This window comes from Botrytis byssoidea, assembly GCF_014898295.1.
Source record: "Botrytis byssoidea strain MUCL 94 chromosome Unknown BBYS_011, whole genome shotgun sequence".
Taxonomy (NCBI): Eukaryota; Fungi; Ascomycota; class Leotiomycetes; order Helotiales; family Sclerotiniaceae; genus Botrytis; species Botrytis byssoidea.
The window spans coordinates 1231085-1251188 of NW_024065852.1; the positions used below are offsets into that span (position 1 = coordinate 1231085).

The following is a 20104-nucleotide window of genomic DNA, read 5'->3' on the forward strand; positions in this document are numbered from 1 at the left end:
GATCATACATGATTCATGGAGCGAATCAGTGATAAGAACGCACACCTACGACATGCATAATGTATATGAGCCGTTTTGGCGGCGCGCCGTCTATTTGATCGCATTTGATACATTTTTCCGGATGAATCATGCGGGGTTCAATTTCTCACGTCGCCCTCAATAGGACAAACAGATAGATAACCGTTGCTTCATGTAGATTGAGTGCCTTGTCACGCTGATCTGACTGCAATCAGGGTGGGTGGTGTATTAATAGTTTGTAGCACGAATACGCGCAGGATAATAGATAGAGCTTAGCTTTTTATCGGCAAACGTTTATCCGTTGTTATCTCCGCAGTATTTCCTCAGTCCAATGAAAGCTTGAGACTATCGGACATCGTAAATCGTTTATCAACAACCTCACAAGCACTAAGCGTCTTGGTATTCAGAATCCTCACTTTTTGAGGGAAGTTTTCGGTTCTGATGTGGTAGATATATCGTATACCACTGCCTCCGTTCCCAATAAGATCATATATATCATTTGCCGATGTTGCACTCATGTAGGTATTGCGGATGTGATAGCGGCTGGTGCGGAGTCGAGCGGGGGAGGTGAAGTATATGTATTGTTCTTTCCACTATTGAAGATTGGGTATCCAAACTTCTTCTGCTTCTTGAATATTTCTATCTTCATCATAAGATACATCAAAATGGCGACCATTCATCATAATCCCCCTTTTCGCGCCGAACATTTGGGTTCTCTTCTTCGCCCAGCAGAGCTTCTCACCAAGCGTGGTGCTTTTGAGAAGAATAATCTAAGCCAGGAAGAACTTACACAAATTGAGAATGATTCTATCAAGCAGGTAGTAGAGCTACAAAAAGAGTGCGGATTTAGGGCCGTCAGTGATGGGGAATATCGGTTCGTTGTCTCGCATAATGTTATTAAACAGTCAACTGTGGCACATATGCTTACTTAAATCGGATGGCAGACGCGCTGTATTTTGGGGAACGTTTTTCGAGGAGCTCGACGGCATGACCGAAATTCGCAACCCTTCTATGGATATTTTCCGTCCATACGTTCCTGATATCGCTGGATTCATCGAGAAAGGTCACAAGCCAGGTCAATCTTGCCTCTGCACCGGCAAAATAAAGCACACTGGAAAGTCGACACTCATTGGTCAATTCGAGTATTTAAAAACTCTTGTTCATGAAGAGAGATGGGGTGATATCAAACTGACAATGATTGCCCCACCGTGGTATCATCTTAGATATAAGGATGGAAAGGCTTTCCCTAAAGAAGTATACGCAAACGATGAGGAATACTTTTCAGATATCTCGAAAGCTGTCAGTGCAGAGTTGGACATCTTGTACAAAGCTGGACTCAGAAATGTGCAGTTTGATGACCCAAATTTCGCATGTAAGTATTCTGACGCGAACACAAGCACGAGCTAACTTTATGAAAGATTTCTGTTCCGAGAAAATGTTGAAGGGTTGGGAGGAAGACAAATCTAACACTAAAACTGCTGAAGAGTTGCTTGATGCCTATATCAAGTGTTATAATGACAGCATCGAGAAACATACCTCGAAAATGCATTTTGGTCTACACATTTGCAGGGGTAACTTTATGGGATCACGTCACTTTTCCGAAGGAGGTTATGATCGTATTGCTACTAAGCTCTTTCAGAACCTGAATGTAGCAACATACTACCTCGAATATGACACACCACGGGCCGGAGGCTTTGAGCCACTGCTCTACCTCCCATCTCACAAGAACGTTATTCTTGGAGTCATCACCTCAAAGTTTCCAGAACTCGAAGACAAAGAGGAGATGAAGGCAAGAGTTATGGAAGCTGCCGATATAGTAGCAAAAGGAGCAGGTCAAACGAGAGAAGAAGCATTAAAGAGATTGGGAGTAAGCCCTCAATGTGGGTTTGCTAGTCACGAGGAGGGTAATTCATTAGGATGGGAAGATATGAAGAACAAGTTACTTTTGGTTAGAAGTATTGCAGATGATATCTGGCCTGGTGAAGCTTAAGCTGAATGGAATGGAAATCTTTACAATTGTGTATGATTGTAGATTATAATTTCTAGTAATATTATTTCTCATGACCTTTTGACATATCAAATCTTTCCATTATTGAATAACGCTTTGTCTGTGAGGTCCAATTATGAGAATGATGCTATTTATTACAGCACCCATGCCGGGTTTTGACCCCACTTTCCTCCTTGTTAAAACCTTGTCCACACAGTCCCTCTTTTTGATCTGTCAACATATATTCAAACAGAAGTTTCCTGCCATCAAATGTCACAAACGGCCGGATGGTGTAGTTGGTTATCACGTGTCCTTAACACTTAAAACCTGTTAGATTACGGACAAGGTCCTGGGATCGTGCCCCAGTCTGGTCATTTAGTTTTGGGTGTGCAACCAATTTCTTTTGTACTACCGGTATTCAGCACTACCTCTACAGATGGATAGCTTTTGTTCTTCATCTTTTGCTCTCAAAGAGCTTCACGAAAAAGCGTTCGCAATGTGGGTACGAAATCTGCAACTGGGTGGTGTGGGTCAAATGGTGAAGAATTTTTTACAAATTGTGCGTAAGCGAGCTGATGAAGGGGTTGAAGATTATAACTTTGAGATACCCTCGTAGGATTTTTGGGAGTCTTGTTTATCATATCGGGCTCAAGAGATAATCATGGTTCTCTAATACGTTCATTTGGTCAGTGCCTGAGTGGCGGTCCGTAAAATAACATTACAGCTGCAAAGCTTTTTGTTCTTCTGTAAGTCGTTGCTTAGCGTTAGACAGTGCGAAATAGAGAGTTCAGTTGGAATCATGATACCCATAAATTTCTACGAAGTCTGACCGAATCAAGATGGATTGGCTACTGAAATTATAGAGATCAATAAATGAACGCGGTTAGGAGGTGTGCAGTGTGCACCTATGTTTCCAGATGCGACCCCGCATTCCCCCACTGTATCATTCAAAAATAAAATCTCCGCTGTGCTGCCGCTTTAATAATATCATCAGAGAGCAATGGTGAAGGAACGAACTGCTTATTATTTTATACTTGAAGCTGGGTGCCTAGCTAGCCAAGATTACCACGCGTCATCTAGCAATTTTGAATATAAATAAAATTCTCTGGCCTGTCTGATTTCTTCATGTTATTGATGCACTTTGCTCAGAATTTAATCTCCTTCAATTGAAGATTTTGTTATATTTATTATATTTGTCCTCATTAACCTCGTTGTGCCGCCCTTGCGCTAGGTGAACGATTGCTCCATAAACGACGTATCTCGATATCGAAATTGTCCAGATTGCCTCCAGTTTCTTCCCTTGTGCTCCGCTAAACTATAGAAGCTATTTGCAATGGAATTCATATCGCAGTCGTTAGGTCCATCTCCGGCACAGCTCACCACGTTCTCTCGTTTTTCAGAGCTTCCAACGGAGCTCCGTCTCAAAATTTGGCATCTTTGCATACCCAGTCCTCGGGATCTACACATCGAATCCAAAAATTATCGAGGCATCTTGGGGCGATTTTCATTCCGTGGTTGGTTTGTTGAAAGCGCGAGCTTAATCCTTGGTGGTGGTGATACAAGCGCTATCCCGACAATACTTCATGTCAATAGCGAGGCACGAGAGGTCGGATTGACAAGATACGAGTTAGCTTTTGGCTCTTACCTCAGAGCAGGAACAGCATACGTTGATTTTGAAAGAGACAATTTGAATCTGACTCACGCGGGTTCTAACTGCATATTCATGTTGGTTGGGGGTCGTCTCGAGGGTATAAATGATGTAGAAAAGGTCCGAAATCTGGAGTTCAGAGTGCAGCTAGATTTCTGGGATTCGAGCGATTTTTGTTGGGGCGATGTCATGCAATTTACCGGATTAAGAAATTTGAGCTTGAGAGTACATGAAGATTTCATAGACGAGGACGAAATTTCAAATTTGAAAATACGACTGGAGGATTTTGCGCGTCGACATACCGATTGGAAATTACCAGATATTAGGATATGGTTTGATAAGCCTACTGTGAAAAAATGGGTAACTTTAGAACTTTAGATGGTTTGTAAATCACAGAAACCGACTCGGAGTGGTTTTCGATTTGACTTCTCGACGGGAGACTTGAGGGCCCAACGCTGGGCTACTATATTCCTTCTGTTGATCATGATTAGCCTTGTGGAACATTCGTTCTTGATATAGCCCGAGGTGGTAATGTACTCAGTATTCTTCTTCTGGAGGCAAAGAACAATGTATCACTCTAGCTTGTTCTTGATTGTATCTTTTCATCTTGACAGCTGATTGTCAGAATAGTTCGTTCTGGATTGACGAGGAAAAATTCTTCTTCTTTCAAAACCGACTATTGTTTTGAATTTTAGTAAATCAAGAGTATCTAGTCGCATTCTTACGAGTTCTGTCAGCTCGAGCGCTTTTCTATGGCATACTTGCTATGCGGGAACTCAAAGGTGACAAAATCTTTCACAAGGAACTTCAAACTTGGATGAACATCGAATTTGGGAAGATTCTAGAATGGCCATATCATTTCTCAGGCGGTCTTTTCGATAGACGGGTAGATGGCTAGGTATGAGTGGTTTCAGTCAGATGTTTCTACCTGCCAAAACCCTAAAGACAACATGGTTCTCCGTTATAAATCATTGCACTCTCTTCAATAATCGTTTCTCGCAATGTCCGCTACACATCCTGGTTACTATTGTCTTCATCTGTATGCATCCCATACATTTCATCGCTTTCTTAAGTCAGCCGCCAGGAGTCCCAAAGAAACCATCATGTGTAGAAACGAGCACTTCGAAGATTCAAATTCTCCTCATATAAAACACGAAAACACCGGTACAGTCCGCAATCGTCTCCAAACCCTCGCTATTCCCTTCCATCTAGCAGAAGAAATTAGGACAGAAGATTCTGATATGTCAGATCATGGGGAAGAATCAGAGCTTGTCATAAGATGGGGTAAGGCCATGGCCAAAATATGCGAGGGCAATCATCGTGGGCTCTATCTGCTCCTCATGTCATTTTATCATCAAATTGATCATAAACGTCGGCTTCTCAAATTATCCGAGGATTGTTCTGCTTCTGATGTTCAGGAATTACAGCCTTTTCTTAGAGGAATTCCCGAATCCAAAAAGTTAACATCTGAAGCTTTGATATCATATCTTCAGCAAAATCATCCTGAGCCAGTTTTTCGATTGGTTAAGTGGATGCAGATGACTTTCGGGCAGAACTATTTTCCTCCTCCTGACTTCTTGAAAGTTTCTGGCTTTTCAGACGATATATGGCAATTTGCTGTCCTCAATCCACCAGCACAAATCCGAGATCGATTTAACGCAGCTGTCATTCGAAACGACGGGCAGACGTCGGTACGATGGCACGGCACTGCAATCAATACACTTCACTCCATCCTTCAAAACGGTTTCCAGACCGAAAAAATCTGGACTGCTGGAAAACCAGGCGTATCGTGGCGATATGCTTTCAAACAGGGTGCTCGCGACGCACTCAGCGCTGTTCGTCATCCATTATATGACTACGGCATATTACTAGGTCTGGAAGTGGCCAACCCGCCGGTTCCTACAATCGTTACTCATTTACAGGCCGATTCCGACAAATTCATGGTGAGGTATATATTCGTATTGCCTCCAAACACACCAAAGCCTAGAGCTACAGCGTCGAGACATATAGCGTTATCGATGGAGGCGGCATTCAGGGAGTGGCCTAGTGAGGTTAAGGATGGATACATGAGTAGTTAGGTTCTTAGTGTTAGAAGATTACCTATCAGCCCTCCCGCCTCTTCATCACAATTCACGTACTTTGAATAGGTGGGAATCTCATTATTTTGTGGTTTAGCCATCAAGGCAAACACTCAAGTTTATTCCATCTTACACAAATTCTGGACTTATCTCATTTGAATGTTTGCGGTGTCATTTCAATTCAAGGTACTTTGCATTTGAGCACATGAGCATGAAGCTTGAGATTGCAACATTAGACGTTTCATCGAATGATCAACCAAATACCATGTGAAAACCCTCATAGGCGACGCAGACTTGTTCATAGGCACCATATTAGACATTTTTTTTTGCCTGACAAACAACAATGGTAGTTTGTGGTTTTCTATGGCAGTCGGAGAACTGCCGCCAAATCTGACGCCATGCGAAAATTCTTCCTTCGATGCTTGAACTGTTCGTACAAATTGAGACTGTACTGCCCCACAAGCAGTAATTTGCATCTTGATAATCAAAGTTATAAAGTTTTCCTTAATGAGACATTCAGCTCACAGTTACAGACCAGCTTTGAAGTGGCTGGTTGTGTTGGAATGTGGTATTGGAAAAATAGACGGACATGGGACCAGGTACAATTATGTTGGTCCAAGAGATGAGTTAGATGTTGGATGTTAAGAATTGAAGTTCATAAACATTATCACCTTCCTCGTTGATTCTTTGCCTCAATTGGGTCGTGAAAGTGGCTGCAATGCCTTTGGAGATCGAGCAATCTGGTATGTAAAAGCAGTGCTTAGAAGATGCTTGATTTGGAAGGCGGATGCATTACATGCAGCGCTATCAACGCTATTGAAGAAAGCGTTGTCTGCTTTAGAAGCTAAGATCTCAATCAGTATGGAGAACCAATAATAACGCAATTTCATAGCGTGATCAATTCAGGCAAATCTCACATACTTCGACACGACCTTCGTGGGCGCCTCAACACCCCTGCACTGGCCGAACTTCAACTGTATTTCAGTGAGCCAAGCTACAATGCGAAGTCATAAATATCTTCAAAGGGTTGATAATGGAATTCTAGAACAAAATGATGAATTTGAACCTAGATGCAGATTCCCCGCACAATGCGGAAGGCAAAGTCATTTTAACCTTATTTTAACGCCTTGGCCTCCTTGGCACGAGAGATAACATGCTCGGCAAAGTATCGCAGCTTCCTATTTGGATCTACCGAGGCCGGTCACTACAGATTTTTCTTCAGTCTGATCTTATGATTTGTTTAATGTGTATCTTCAATATGTGTAACTTTTGATGAGTGCTGTTGACGAAGTTATGAGCTTCTTGTTCAGGAACTCCTTCAAAAAAGTTTCCGTTGGTAGCCGCAATTTGCCAATACAGAAATCTATATCAAACAGCATTCTCCCTCTCGTAGTACCTAGCTAATTGTATTCATCAACTTCAGCAAAGATGAAGCTTTCCCAAATATTTACTCTTGCTACTGCAGCAGCTGCAGCAGGTTTAGCTATTGCAGAAAAGGTCAACTATGATGGCTACAAAGTTTTCCGCCTCAAAGCTCAAAAGAATAATATCGAGAAGATCGATGACATCGTCTCTTCGTTGAATCTTCAAACATGGAAAAAATCTGCCAAACTTGGAACAGCTGACGTGGTTGTACCACCCGAGCAGATCGACAACTTCTTGAGAATTACTGAAGATTTCTCAAAACAGGTCATGCACAACAACCTTGGAGAATCTATTGCGGAAGAGGAACACGCTGATACATATTCCATAGAGGCTGGTAAGTGCCATTTCTGTTGTCTAGAGCTGTAATTAACAGATATTAGCCCTTGCACCAAATGCTACGTGGTTCACAGCATACCATGCATATGCGGACCACATACAATTCCTTAAAGATCTTGTCACTGCACATCCATCAAATGCTGAGATCGTGACTGCTGGAACTTCAATTCAAGGCAATCCTATTACTGGGATTCATATTTATGGTAGTTCCGGCAAGGGAGTTAAGCCAGCCGTGCTTTTCCACGGTACTGTGCATGCTAGAGAGTGGATCACAACTTTGGTAAGTCAATTTTCAAAATCTCAACAATGTGGCAGCACTAACATTTATAGACTGTTGAATATGTGGCGTACAACCTTCTCTCAAATTATGCCAGCAACACGGAGATCAAGGGATTTGTTGACAAATATGACTATTATATTTTCCCAGTTGTAAATCCTGATGGTAAGTTCGATAGAGTTGCTTTTCTGGCATAGCTAATTTCGACCTTAGGCTTCTTGTACACACAAAGTACCAACCGATTGTGGCGTAAGAATCGTCAGACACCACCATCCTCTTCAACTTGTTATGGTAGAGATATCAATCGAAATTGGGCGTACAAGTGGTCAACTGCTGGTGGAGCTTCCACGAACCCTTGCGATGAAGATTATAGGGGTATGTACTGTCAATTGGCCCCAGGTTACCTGACAAAAATGTGCTAAATATAATACAGGAGTTGCTGCAGCTGATGCCCAAGAAACTAAAGCACTTGCTGCATACTCAAACAAGATCAAGGCAGCACAAGGTTTAAAACTTTTCATTGATTTCCACTCGTACTCTCAACTCATGATGTCTCGTAAGTCGAATCAACTTCAAAGAAAATTGTACAAAGGTTCTAACTTAATATTTACAGCCTACGGATACTCTTGCACTGCATTACCAGAGAACAATGCCAAGCACCAATCTCTTGCAGCAGGTTATGTTGCTGCCGTGAAAGCTGTTTATGGAACCGTTTTCACATATGGTCCTATTTGTTCCACCATTTATGCAGCCACTGGAAACAGCGTAGATTATCATGATGCAACCGTTGGTGCTGATTTCTCTTTCACCACTGAACTGAGAGATACTGGAACTTATGGTTTCGTTCTACCCGCTACCCAAATCACACCCAGTGTCATCGAGGCATATGCTGGAGTAAGATCTTTGTTGATCAACATGACATGAAAGTCGAAACTTCCAGTTGCGACCTGAACAACGGGGAACAGAATTTCATTGTCCTTGATTGGGGAAGGAAAGTATGGTACGGGCGGCGTGATATAAGAATTAAGAATATTTCTGACAAATTTTGTGCCTTACTGTGATTCCGTTTTGATTGAATGGTCTGAAAAAGTACATACCACGCGGTCTCGTGCAATGGGTATCTTGATGCCTAAGGCGCAAAGATTCATGATGGCTGCTGACCGTACAATTGATCTCATTGGCTGTTGTCATCTGACGTATCTGTGGCTGAGAGCTCCTTGCAAAAATAATCAATTGACTATCCCGAGGTCAGATCTAGTACAGACCCAAACAATTACAAGTCCAACGAATTTTGATTATATCGTAAGGTGTACGATATACTCAACAAACGTCAGTCAATATGTTCATATCATAACATTTGTGTAGTCAATCTTTTCTTTTGTAGTATCAGATCATCAGGTGAAAGCTTTGATTTACCCATTAAGCTCACAAAGTCTTTGGACTCATCTGCGGCGAAGAACTTGGGTGGATTTCTCCATTCTTACTTGTTGAACATGTGGCTACGCACAGCTTATATGCCGAGATGTGTCGTTCCATCTGCCCTGTCTGCCAGACACTTTCGTCCTAACAAGGTGTCAAATTCCTTACGTCGAGGCATGACCAGAAAGTTCTCACAGACCTGCAAAGCAATGTCCAGCGATGAATCGCCAATAAGAGCTGAGCCACCTAGAATCAAAAACCATGCTCAGAGTCTGGACAACTCTGATTCCGCTCATGCGTCGCATCCTCAGAAGACTGCGGAAACCGATACGAACATGGAAATCTACCGAGTAGTCAAGGATTCGAGTCCCGATATAGTAACTGAGAAGAGGATGGAGGATACTAGCGGTGGCATACCGCAGGAGCCCGACGCACACCTTGAAATGTTCACGAAGTTCTTAAATCGACTTGAGGGTGATGGCTATACGGCATTCAAAGAACCTTCACCCTATAATGCCGCGACGCAGCCGATCACTACATTGGAAACAAAACCTAATTCTACTTCCTCACAGATTGTGTCCGAAGTTAACGCCATAGGTGAGGAACAAGTCCAGGATTTCGAAAACAGTCTGCCACGCAATAAAGATTCTATTGGGGAACTTCAGAAAGCGGCTGCCGAAAAGGCCAGCGGCTACCAAGGACACGAGACAACCAAAACCGGCACGACGGCCAGTCAAGATATGGAGATGCCACGCAGAATCGATCAAACTATCACCATTTGTCTACATCTAGATGAAAAGGTCACAAAAGAGTTAGACAGAACGGTGGCTAAATTCTCTCAATATACTCCAAGCATGAACAATGGTCGGGCCAACGTTGCAGTTATAAAGGGTCTGCCAGTGCAAAATTGGAGGCAATACCAAGTCTTCATGCGATTTCTACAATTTTGGAGGTCTCCTTTCAACATGGGACGAGTGAAGCCTGCCATGACACGCTTGGGGCGCTACTGGGAAGTTTACTGGCAAATAGAGGACATCCCGGAAATCTTAGCCATTCGTCAAACTTTCCGTCAGGTATTAGAGGACGATCTTCCGCATTATAACTTTGCCCCTGACGCTATTTGGGAAGCGAGAGCCGTACTCGCTCGAGGTCTCAGTCGAACTCAAGCACAAGAAGTTGTGGATTCAATCAACATAGCACATCCGGATGGGATTGACCTTGGTATGATCACGCGGTGTGTTTTAGTTCATACGATTTTCAGTTATAGCAAAGTTCGTACAACTGTCACTCAATCTCCGGAATTTCCCTTGATGGGTGTAAAGTCGGATCAATTATCTCATGGCGCCAATGAGCACACAGAAACCAAAACTTTATGGAATCGCTTGATGACACAGATTGATACCACATTCTTCAAGGCCAGCAAGTCAAGTAAGTTTTACAAGACGGCGCCTGAAAAAAGACCACAGGAATGAAATCTCGTTCCAACATTAAAGTAATGAATTGACATCCCCACGATGAGATGCACCAATCTTGAATTCTATCGGAATTAACGTTACTCATCTAGCGCTAGTATTTAATAAGATTTCAAAAACGCCCAGGTTAATCGAGACCATGATTTACGCTGAATTATGGACATCTATGCCACTGTAAAATCCCAATTCAAAACTAGAGAGACATGGGATTGTGATTTTGAACTCGGGTATTCTTTTCGAAAATTTATATCTCATAAAGGACCGAAAAGGTATAGGGTTGGAGTATAGACGATGACCGGCAGAAGATCGTCCCAGCACAAGAAAAAGGTATCATCCATATGAACAAGAATATTGAACTAGTCCATAGTTCTGATACACCAACGATGGGCATTCTTCTCCCAGAACTGCTGTTGCTAGGTGATTATTTCTCTCATGTGGATGCCACTGTGCATCAGTACAATGACCCTATGCCAAAAACGTGCAAAAGTGGTAACTTTGTGTTTCTTTTCCTCTTTGTTCGGGCGCAATAAGACGGCAACAATTGGCGACTAGTGTATATTTTCAAACTCAACCACTTCTTTGTTCTCCAATAGTGAGATCTACAGCTTCGAGGTATTTGGTTTCTTTTCAACATTTATACAATTGCGATGCCGGAATCATGGAGCCAGGAAACACCGCAAGATTTGAGAGAAGACATTCCGAACAACCAGATCATGATGATTCCCGTGAAGAAGTCCGCCAATCGTACAAGACAGTTGTTCAAGAGAGGGATGACCTAAGACGATATGTCAGTGAGCTTGAGGAACAAGTACTGCCTCGCTTCGATGTGAATGGCACAAACCTAGCTGAGATATTTGTTATGCAAAAAAATAAATATCTTGAGCGAGTGCTATCTCTCGAAAGCGCTGCCGCCGAAGCCGAAGCTGCGCAGTCTTACGAAATTCACAGGGCGCAGCGAGAGAGAACTGAGCTACAGCATCAATACGACGATTTGTATGAAAAAACATTTGGACAGAATGGATATAGGGACCGATTAGAAAGTGCACATGTTGCGCTCGAACTGGCGAATGATCCTCAACCTCCCGATGTTGTGGAACTTGTCAGACAATTAGCGCATGCAAAGAAAGAGAGGGATGAGTTTGATCACGAGGCTCGTAGGTTGGGAGTGTGGGCCGAAGAGCTAAAGCTTAATTGGAACGCTTCAATGGACGATGTTGAAAGATCAAGGAAGCAAAATGAAGAGTGGTCAAATCTACAAGATAGTTCGGTTGCTTTGCAGGAAGCCAACAAGGAGATTGAACGATTACGGGGAGTAAGGGAGATTGAGGATTCTTACCGCGTGGAGGCGTCAAAGCGAGAAGTTTCACGACTACAAGAAGAGAAGATTGCGTGGGAAGAAGATCGAACGACGTTAGAGAATCGCGCTGCGGAGTTATCGCTAACAATAAGAACCCTGGAGGATACGTTGGCTGCTGCAGAGGCTCAGAAATCGTCTGATGTAGAAATGTCAGATGTAGGCGATCAAGAATCGGTACACTCATCAGGACCGGAGATCCTCGGAGATGCTGTCTGGAGGCAATGGTCGGAGAGGCTATGGAATCACATTCAAGCCAAGCCCCAAGCAGTAGAAGGTCTCTTCCATCTAGCTGCAGCAAATTTGTATCGACCTGGGGGCGCACTACCAGATGTAGACCCGGGGCCAGAGAGTCCACTCCAACAATTCCCAGGTGTAACTTGGGTCAAAGAATTGATTGACCTAGTTTTTAATCGACCAGTCGCTTTATCCGTTGAAGAAAGTACTTGGAGAAAATGGGCAAATGAAATAAATGATTTTGTTTTGGATGTACCTCGTGAAATTTCTGCATTGTATCATTTAGCTGAAGAAGGACAACAATTAGCAGGCGCAGAATGGATTCGTCAGCTCATTGCATTTGCTACCCAATTACCTTCTCACTCGGAGCATCCACGTACTCTTAAAGAATATCAGCTCAGCGCCGAGATCAAAGAAGCTAGAGCCCGAATCGAAGAGCTCGAAAGAGGGGAAGCAGATAGAGATGAAGCAGTTGGTCATACTCAATTTCTTAATGCCACTAATCTGGCACTCGAACAGGACCTTGAAAGAGCCAACAAGATAGTCGCGGATAAGGAGCAGGAGATAGACGAAATGACGGGTCGGTTTGAAGATGAAATAGAAGAGTTGAATAGGACTCTCAAAAACTCATATGAGCAGAAAAATGTTTTCAAAGGCTTATACGAAAAAGAGAAGAAAGCTCGGGAGGAAAATGATGAAATTAAAAAATTGCAAAAGGATCTTAAAATGGCATATGAAAGGGGGAATCATTTTGTGCAGCTGTACGAGAGGGGAAAGGCACTTTCAGATGAACATGAGGATGTCTGGAAGCAGAAGTTTGATAAGGAAGTTATGGGCGCAGATAGGCATGCAGCTGGTTTGGTCGAGGAAGCAGAGACATTACAGGGAAGATTAAATGGAGCGCATGGTGTCATCGCCCAATTAGAAAATGAAGTCGCAAGATTGCAAAGCCAACTCACTGAGAGGGACGCAGTCGGTAGCGGCTCGGGTCCAAGTATAGCTGCTACTGCGCCCTCCGAAAGCCCTCAAAGTGCATCCTCACATCGCACTCTCTCAGACTCAAGTAATATTCTCTCAGAGGAAGAAGAATCTGCATCGGAGGAGCTCAAAGTCGCAAAGACAGATCTCTATAACACGCTTGAAGAAGTAGAAGAACTTAAGCTGAAGCTCGGATTTGCAGATCGTGCATACAAGGATATGAAAGAGGAACTTGAGAGGAAAATCAAGATCGTTGAGGATAATGCGAAAGAGGAGGTTACGGAAAAGGAGAGAATCGAGGAGAAATTGAGAATTGCGGAAGAGAGGTTGGAGAGGGAGAGGCTTTTAAACGCAGCGGTGGGAGAAAGGCCCTCAAAAGGAAAAGGAAGAAAAGCTGCACCCGGAGCACTGAAACCTAAACCCAAAGTACCAGAAGAGGAAGAGCTTGAGAGTCCTCCGATCACACCGCTAGAGAGTCCATTGGAGAGTCCGGACATTTTGATGAAGGACGATCATGAATATATTGATCCAAAGGGGAAAAAGAGGAAGGCTAAGAATAAGAAGGTTCAAGCTGATGAAGTATCAGAAGCTGGAAGTGAGGGAGCGACGGGGACGAGAAGGAGTACGAGACAGACGAGGAATAAGGATCCGATGTATAAGCAGAAGCCTCTGGAAGTACTTTTGGGAAGGAGGAAGAGCTCAGCTGGGAAGAAGAGGAAGACTGAGGAGAAATTCGAGGAGGGTGGAGTGGTTGAAGGGGATGTAGGAAATGAAGAGTTGAGTGATGCTGAAGACCGGGAGAGGCATAAATTTAAGAGGAGGGGAAGTAAAATGGTGTAAATTGCGGTCTCATTTATTTAACTTTTTGAATGGCAGTTACTTGAGATAAAAAAAATTGCGAGTTTCGTTCGTACTATACGGACGAGGTATAGTGAGTAGCAAAATGATCAAGTGATAGATGTTGCTAGCACGAAAAGGTTATTTGATAGTGAAACAACAAGTCTATCATCGGCAATCCAGGGTACGACAATGAAAACAATATCTATTGTCCGCCTCTATTTCCATCTTCATCGCAATTCATTTCGTGTACGAAATTTGTATCTTCAAGCGTATGGCTTCCGCACACAATCTTTGATCTTACATTCCCTGCTGCCTATTATCCGTGGAGCTATCTCTCACCTATATCCGCCGGATGAGAATCTAGTGAGTGCTTATATACATTTATATTTCAAGACAGAAGAGAAGTTCTGTTTACGTGGAGATATCCCATACCAGGCTATCTGACTGCATCTGAAAATTATAATCCCGCAATTCTATGCCCGAATATTTCTCCTAGCTTCAAAGAGAGCAGACTCATACAAGCAATAGAGAGGTATATGATAGCGAGCTTCGACAAGTAGATTACCATGATGAACACTCAAAGCTTTACACCGCCCAGGGAATGGGGTAGAAAGGTACAGCGAAGGAAGCTACACAGTCCGGAGACACCACTGCGTACCTAGTTAATGAGATTACATATATTTCAAACTTGGGATATCGATCTCCGAAATCTAGGATTTCTCATCTTGGTACCTAATCAAGGTTGACAGATCAGATGACAACGCGACAGATGATCGACAATCAAAATACATTTTCACCATCAAAAATTCACAATCTCGTCGTTATGATACTTATTAGACGTTAGAACTAACGATTCATACCGTAGAAAGGTAGATCGGAGTATCCAGCTCGATGACCGTGATTTTCCCTGTCTAGGTTTCGAAAAGACAAGTGACTTGCCATGGTTGATCATCGCCGCTGATCTATGGTTGTTTGTGGAGAGGATGGGTTTGGGGATGAGTGGGGTGTTTATATAATAGGTAGGTACCGCATTCGATTACATAGAATGGGGGATTGGTGATTAATACAGAGCTTCTGCATGGACTCTCGATATGGGTTAGGAGTATAGTGAATCATCTTATCTTACCCCCTCTTGGGAACTCTCGCATTTTCAGGAGTATATACCACTCCATGCGTATTGGATATTTTAGAACAAAGTGCACAGCGTGATTCAGTATGGAGCGAATGCAAGAATGTCGGTGTTGGGAGAAACCTAGAGGTTGCTTTCTTCTTCTGTTGCGAGTCGGTTGTGGGTGGATAGAGAGTATCGTGCTTGTGTAGGTACGTTATTGAATCATGCTTCCTAGTTTCGTTTTCGAATATTCCACTCTTATGTGTTTGTTCCGGTGGTGATTGGTAATGTTGATAGATTATGATATGAATAAGGATCAATAATACAAATATACTTTTGACAACAGAAGATAACTCGTGTTTGTATGTGTGCGATACTATTCTATGTTCGGGTAAAGTTCTCTGTAGCTGTGATTGAATTGGTGTTGACATAAACCTAGAAGACGGGAGGCAACTCCACCCTGGGATTCCACCCCGCATCATTTTTGAGATTCAATGATTGAATAGAGTTTTGTAAAAGAGAAATGGAAGGGATAGTTATTGCTCTTCCTCGCATAGATAAGTGGAGCGGGAAGTGTTTGAAAAGTATGTTTTATTCACTCTTCATAGGTAGCCAATGACAACCATTGATAGCAAAGCTAATAAGTAACTAGTACATATTGTTGATCGCTTGAGTGTTTGAGATAATCTCACTTTCGGAATGAGATGTGCAACAAAACTCTCAAAAATAAAATCAGGCCAATCAAATCGTCAAAGCGGGGTAGTTTGCGAGGATGAGGCGATGAGTTGAATATCGATATCCCTCCCCCATATCCTCAGACCTAGGTAAAAACATACAAGCCGTCTCTTAAATCTCCAAAGTCCCCTCCATAACCTTTACCGCCTCTCCACTCAATACCACCTTTTCGATTTCCTGTCCATCTTCTTTCGTCTTCACATCTACAAAAATTTCATTCCTCCTCCCCATCTCCACTCCTTGCTCAAACCTAAACTTCATTTCCTTCGCTCCCTTTCCCTCCTCCTTCCTCGTCAAATAGCAAGCCAACGCACAACTAGCACTTCCCGTCCCAGAATCTTCTTCCAATTCGAACATTCTCGTTCGATATCTTTTTCTCCCCTGTTCTTCCCCAACATGTACATAATACATAGTCGCACACAAACCATTTCTCCACCCATCATCTAAATGTTCCGTATTATACGAACTGGGGTTTAGATTTTTAGCTTCCGCCGCTCGCGCTAGATGTTCCAGAGAAGGAAGATTCACGAGCACGAACGCCATTCCGTTAACGATCGAAACAACAGGATATTGCTTTTCTTCTTCTGTCTCAAAGTTTTTGAACGGATATGTTTTCTCATGTACATGTACATTATGTGGGATTTCCGCCCTAGCCACTTTTCCATCCTCATCAAGCGCGATGGGAATTCTCCCCGCTTTAGTGATTAAAGCCTCTACACTCTTCAGTGCCAAATAATTGAGTACGAAAAATGTGGTTCCGATAGCAGGATGTCCAGCAAAAGGAATCTCGGCGGAAGTTGTGAAAATATCGACTACCAGTTCCTTTGGATTGGAGTCTGAAGACTCGGGGAGATGGAGAAAAACGACTTCGGAAAGATTGAATTCTTTGGCGATTTGCAATTTTTGGGCTTGTGAAAGGGTGCTGGGTGACTGGGGACGGATGACGGCAAGAGCGTTGCCCAGATAACGGGCATGAGTGAAAACATCGAGGTTGGTGAATGGAATATGCATTTTGAAGCGATCGGGCTTTTGCTTCGAGATAGAGGCCGTAACGATCGGGCTGAATGGAATGCAGCGTCGATATGCTCTGATACTTTGTGAAAGCCGTAAGGATCTTCAGCAAGATGAGGAGTTTCAACAAGTAAATAACAAAATGATTGTATTACAAGACCTTGAACCGCAAGATTCCAGGTACTTATGGTGAGCGAGATGTAGAAGCACGTTATGACTGTGCCCACTTGAGATGTCAATTCTGACTCATATATTTCCCCTTGCAAGATACTCAACTCCGAGTTCGTGTTCGGATAAAGCTACTCTTGTAACCTTACGCGTTCTGATTTCCAATCTACTTCAATGAAAATTATGATTTTCAGTATAATGTCCAGATGGATATAGATAGCCTTTTGAAGTTCTCCAAAATCGAAGCGGGGTAGCCGTTGCTGCAGCACACGTGATTACAAAAGAAGCTTAAGGGCGTGAATGACATGCCGGCGATTTTCGCAGGCAAGCAAGAAGCCAAGACAAAGGTTGGGTTCACCTCGTACGCTTTGTCAAGAGTTGTAGCGTACGAGAGACATTGGTTGATATTGTTAGTGAAGCCATGCGGGAAAGCTACACGAACTACTTAATTAGTATACCATGTCAAGTTTGAATGTTTTTTTCATCAAAATTCACTATTTCTGACAATTTTGTGCATAAAAAGACAATACTAGAAGAACAACCCATCGTGCTTTTTATATTATCTATGTAAACCCCCTGAAACCGTACAATCAATCAAAAACCCTAGGTATCACATCATATTATTTATATCCATAATCCATAATCCATATCCAAACAAACTTAAACGATCTTTTCAGGTTGAGTCTCATGCGCAATGCCCTCATGACTCGAGTGGCTACTCTTCTGGGCTCCAGCAGTGTATCTAGCCAAAGCTGGGTCATAATTAGGAGTTCCTGGGACTTCACCCGCCAACTCTTCGAGAGTCTTTCTCTTGGTCTCGGGAATGAGGAAAGTGGTAAACAATCCCAACAACATGAACAATGCGAAAATTTGCATAACATGATTCAACCATGGGCTGGCTGCAGCGCCAGTAGCGCCTGGAGCGGCACCTTTTGTTCGAAGTGGTCCGAAAACAACTTGTGCAATGATAGCTCCTACCTTTCCGGAAGCAGCAGAGATACCGTGAGATGTAGATCTGTAGCGTGTAGGGAAACATTCACCTGGTACGATGAAAGTGGTAGAGTTAGGACCGAAGTTGAAGAAGAATTGGGCGATGACGTAAAGGGCTAGAAGGGCATGACCGGAAAGTTTGTTATAAGCGAATCCGATGATGATAAAGAGAATGGTAAGAATGGCGAAGCCCATAAATTGGATCGGCTTACGGCCGAGAGTATCGATTGTAGCGACAGAGACCCAGTATCCAGGAATAGCACCGGCACAGACGAGAATAAGGTTACCAACGGCAGTTTTGTAGAAAACTTCATACATGTTATGGCCACCGGACCATCCAATAGCGGAGAGAATGACGGAGTTGTTGAGACCGAGACCATAGTAGGCGACATCAAGGAAAAACCATGAACCTGCTGTACCGAGGAGGACCTTGCCGAATCTCCATTGCTTGTAATGGGCGATAAAGTCTGACCAGCTGGCCTTGGGGATCTCGAGTTCTTGAGCAGCTTGATTGTTGGTGGTAGCGCGAGTGATCTCATCTGGTTCACCATGGCTCTTTCCATGCTTGTAGGCTTGTACATCCTCGGTAGCTTGTTCAACATCACGGGCAACATCGAAGGTGTATCGAGGTGTTTCGGGAATGGTCAAACGATAGTAGAGAGCAATGCAACCTGGGACGGCACCGAAACCGCTAGTATCCATTAGCATTTTATCATGCCAAAAGAAGCAGATAAACTTACATGATAACACGCCACATCTTGTCAACAGCAAGTTGACAAACGCCAGTGCAAGTTGAGGCCTTCGATCCAGTCAAGAGGGACTCTTTGAAACCTACGGTGACAATCAAAGCAATGATGGCAGCAGTAAATTGCCCAATACCTTGCATGGCGAATACCGCGTTCATCATAGCTCCTCTCCATTTAGTTGTTGCGAATTCGGAAGTGATAACACTTGACAAAGGATAGTCTCCACCGATACCGATACCCTAAAACATGTAAGCATGTGAAGCAAGGAAACTAAAACGGGTGCTGGCTTACCATCAATACACGCCAGAAGATGAATAGACCGACGATAGAGACAGCGTGTGACGGAGAAGAAAGGGCTTGAGCGAGAGTAGCAAAGATGATAATCATCAACTCAAGACCATACATCTTCTTACGACCGACAACATCTGCAAGCCATCCGAAACCAAGTTGACCAATAACAGTTCCACCGGAAGTGGCAACCTTGATAGCAGTATCACTGGTTGTTGGAATCGAGCCCTTTGAGACACTGTTCTGGAAAAATGCTATACCCAACATAGAGGTGACCAAGTTGATGGCGAAGATCTACGACAATCATCAGCGATGTCTTTCTCCAGTGTCGTGATTACATATACTTACATCGTAGGAATCGGTAAAGAAACCAATACCTGCGACAACACAGGCACGGACGTGATACCATCCGAATGGAGCTCTATCGATCTCGGCAAGAGCAAGACGTCTTCGCTCATTGGCGTCTGTAATATGAGCGAAGTCATTGTTGAAGTTGTGGAAGGCAGAATTTCCACCTACGGTGGTATGTACGGCAGGGGCAGGGGCAACCATTGCGACGAATTGAAGGAATAGTACCTTTGCAACGAAGTTTGAGGTGAGGATTTGGTGCGAGTGCTTGACTGAGGGGAAAGAGACTTTGGCAAAAAGGGAACGAGGTATCCTTATATTCCTTCTTGCAAGGTGGGATCCCAATTGTTGCTTACTTTAGAAAATTGAATTTTAACGTGAAATCCATGGTGGATTCTATTAGGCAAGGAGCTCCGAGTCCAAAGTCTGGGCATCCCAAAATGACATTGACTGATTCTAGTAAAAGTCCCAGTTCCCGGGTCGCCAAGATTAGATTTTCAGCAGTGAATAAATATCCAGACCACTCATTTGGGGTTATCGGGCTGGCGACCCCGAGCAAAGCGCAGAATCAGTTTTGTGGCTTCAGATTTTGCCATTGTGTAGCATGTAGATGTCTGACTTTTGAGATTTTTGGCGCC

General features: G+C 43.3%; 8 protein-coding genes across 8 annotated transcripts; 6 read left to right on the forward strand and 2 right to left on the reverse strand.

Moving 5' to 3' along the window:
* Positions 1–683: 683 nt before the first annotated feature.
* EAE97_006403 (uncharacterized protein) lies at positions 684–2008 on the forward strand (the record flags this gene model as incomplete). The annotated part of the gene is made up of 3 exons (XM_038876916.1): positions 684–892; positions 963–1390; positions 1437–2008. 3 exons carry the CDS (start codon positions 684–686, stop codon positions 2006–2008), a joined length of 1209 nt encoding a protein of 402 aa, XP_038732623.1.
* Positions 2009–3338: 1330 nt separating this feature from the next.
* On the forward strand, positions 3339–4031 carry EAE97_006404 (uncharacterized protein; the record flags this gene model as incomplete). The annotated part of the gene is made up of 1 exon (XM_038876917.1): positions 3339–4031. One exon carries the CDS (start codon positions 3339–3341, stop codon positions 4029–4031), a length of 693 nt encoding a protein of 230 aa, XP_038732624.1.
* A 623-nt stretch (positions 4032–4654) lies between these two features.
* On the forward strand, positions 4655–5731 carry EAE97_006405 (uncharacterized protein; the record flags this gene model as incomplete). Its single annotated transcript, XM_038876918.1, has 1 exon — positions 4655–5731. One exon carries the CDS (start codon positions 4655–4657, stop codon positions 5729–5731), a length of 1077 nt encoding a protein of 358 aa, XP_038732625.1.
* A 1428-nt stretch (positions 5732–7159) lies between these two features.
* On the forward strand, positions 7160–8693 carry EAE97_006406 (uncharacterized protein; the record flags this gene model as incomplete). Its single annotated transcript, XM_038876919.1, has 6 exons — positions 7160–7490; positions 7537–7772; positions 7823–7934; positions 7983–8144; positions 8203–8325; positions 8383–8693. The coding sequence occupies 6 exons, from the start codon at positions 7160–7162 to the stop codon at positions 8691–8693; spliced, it is 1275 nt and encodes a 424-aa protein (XP_038732626.1).
* Positions 8694–9262: 569 nt separating this feature from the next.
* EAE97_006407 (uncharacterized protein) lies at positions 9263–10660 on the forward strand (the record flags this gene model as incomplete). Its single annotated transcript, XM_038876920.1, has 1 exon — positions 9263–10660. The coding sequence occupies one exon, from the start codon at positions 9263–9265 to the stop codon at positions 10658–10660; it is 1398 nt and encodes a 465-aa protein (XP_038732627.1).
* Positions 10661–11318: 658 nt separating this feature from the next.
* EAE97_006408 (uncharacterized protein) lies at positions 11319–14069 on the forward strand (the record flags this gene model as incomplete). The annotated part of the gene is made up of 1 exon (XM_038876921.1): positions 11319–14069. One exon carries the CDS (start codon positions 11319–11321, stop codon positions 14067–14069), a length of 2751 nt encoding a protein of 916 aa, XP_038732628.1.
* Positions 14070–16026: 1957 nt separating this feature from the next.
* On the reverse strand, positions 16027–16926 carry EAE97_006409 (uncharacterized protein; the record flags this gene model as incomplete). The annotated part of the gene is made up of 1 exon (XM_038876922.1): positions 16027–16926. The coding sequence occupies one exon, from the start codon at positions 16924–16926 to the stop codon at positions 16027–16029; it is 900 nt and encodes a 299-aa protein (XP_038732629.1).
* A 680-nt stretch (positions 16927–17606) lies between these two features.
* On the reverse strand, positions 17607–19831 carry EAE97_006410 (uncharacterized protein). Its single transcript, XM_038876923.1, has 4 exons — positions 19467–19831; positions 19122–19412; positions 18825–19069; positions 17607–18775 (listed from the first exon to the last, which is right to left on the reverse strand). Exons 1-4 carry the CDS (start codon positions 19668–19670, stop codon positions 17755–17757), a joined length of 1761 nt encoding a protein of 586 aa, XP_038732630.1. The 5' UTR covers positions 19671–19831; the 3' UTR covers positions 17607–17754.
* Between the last annotated feature and the right edge of the window lie 273 nt (positions 19832–20104).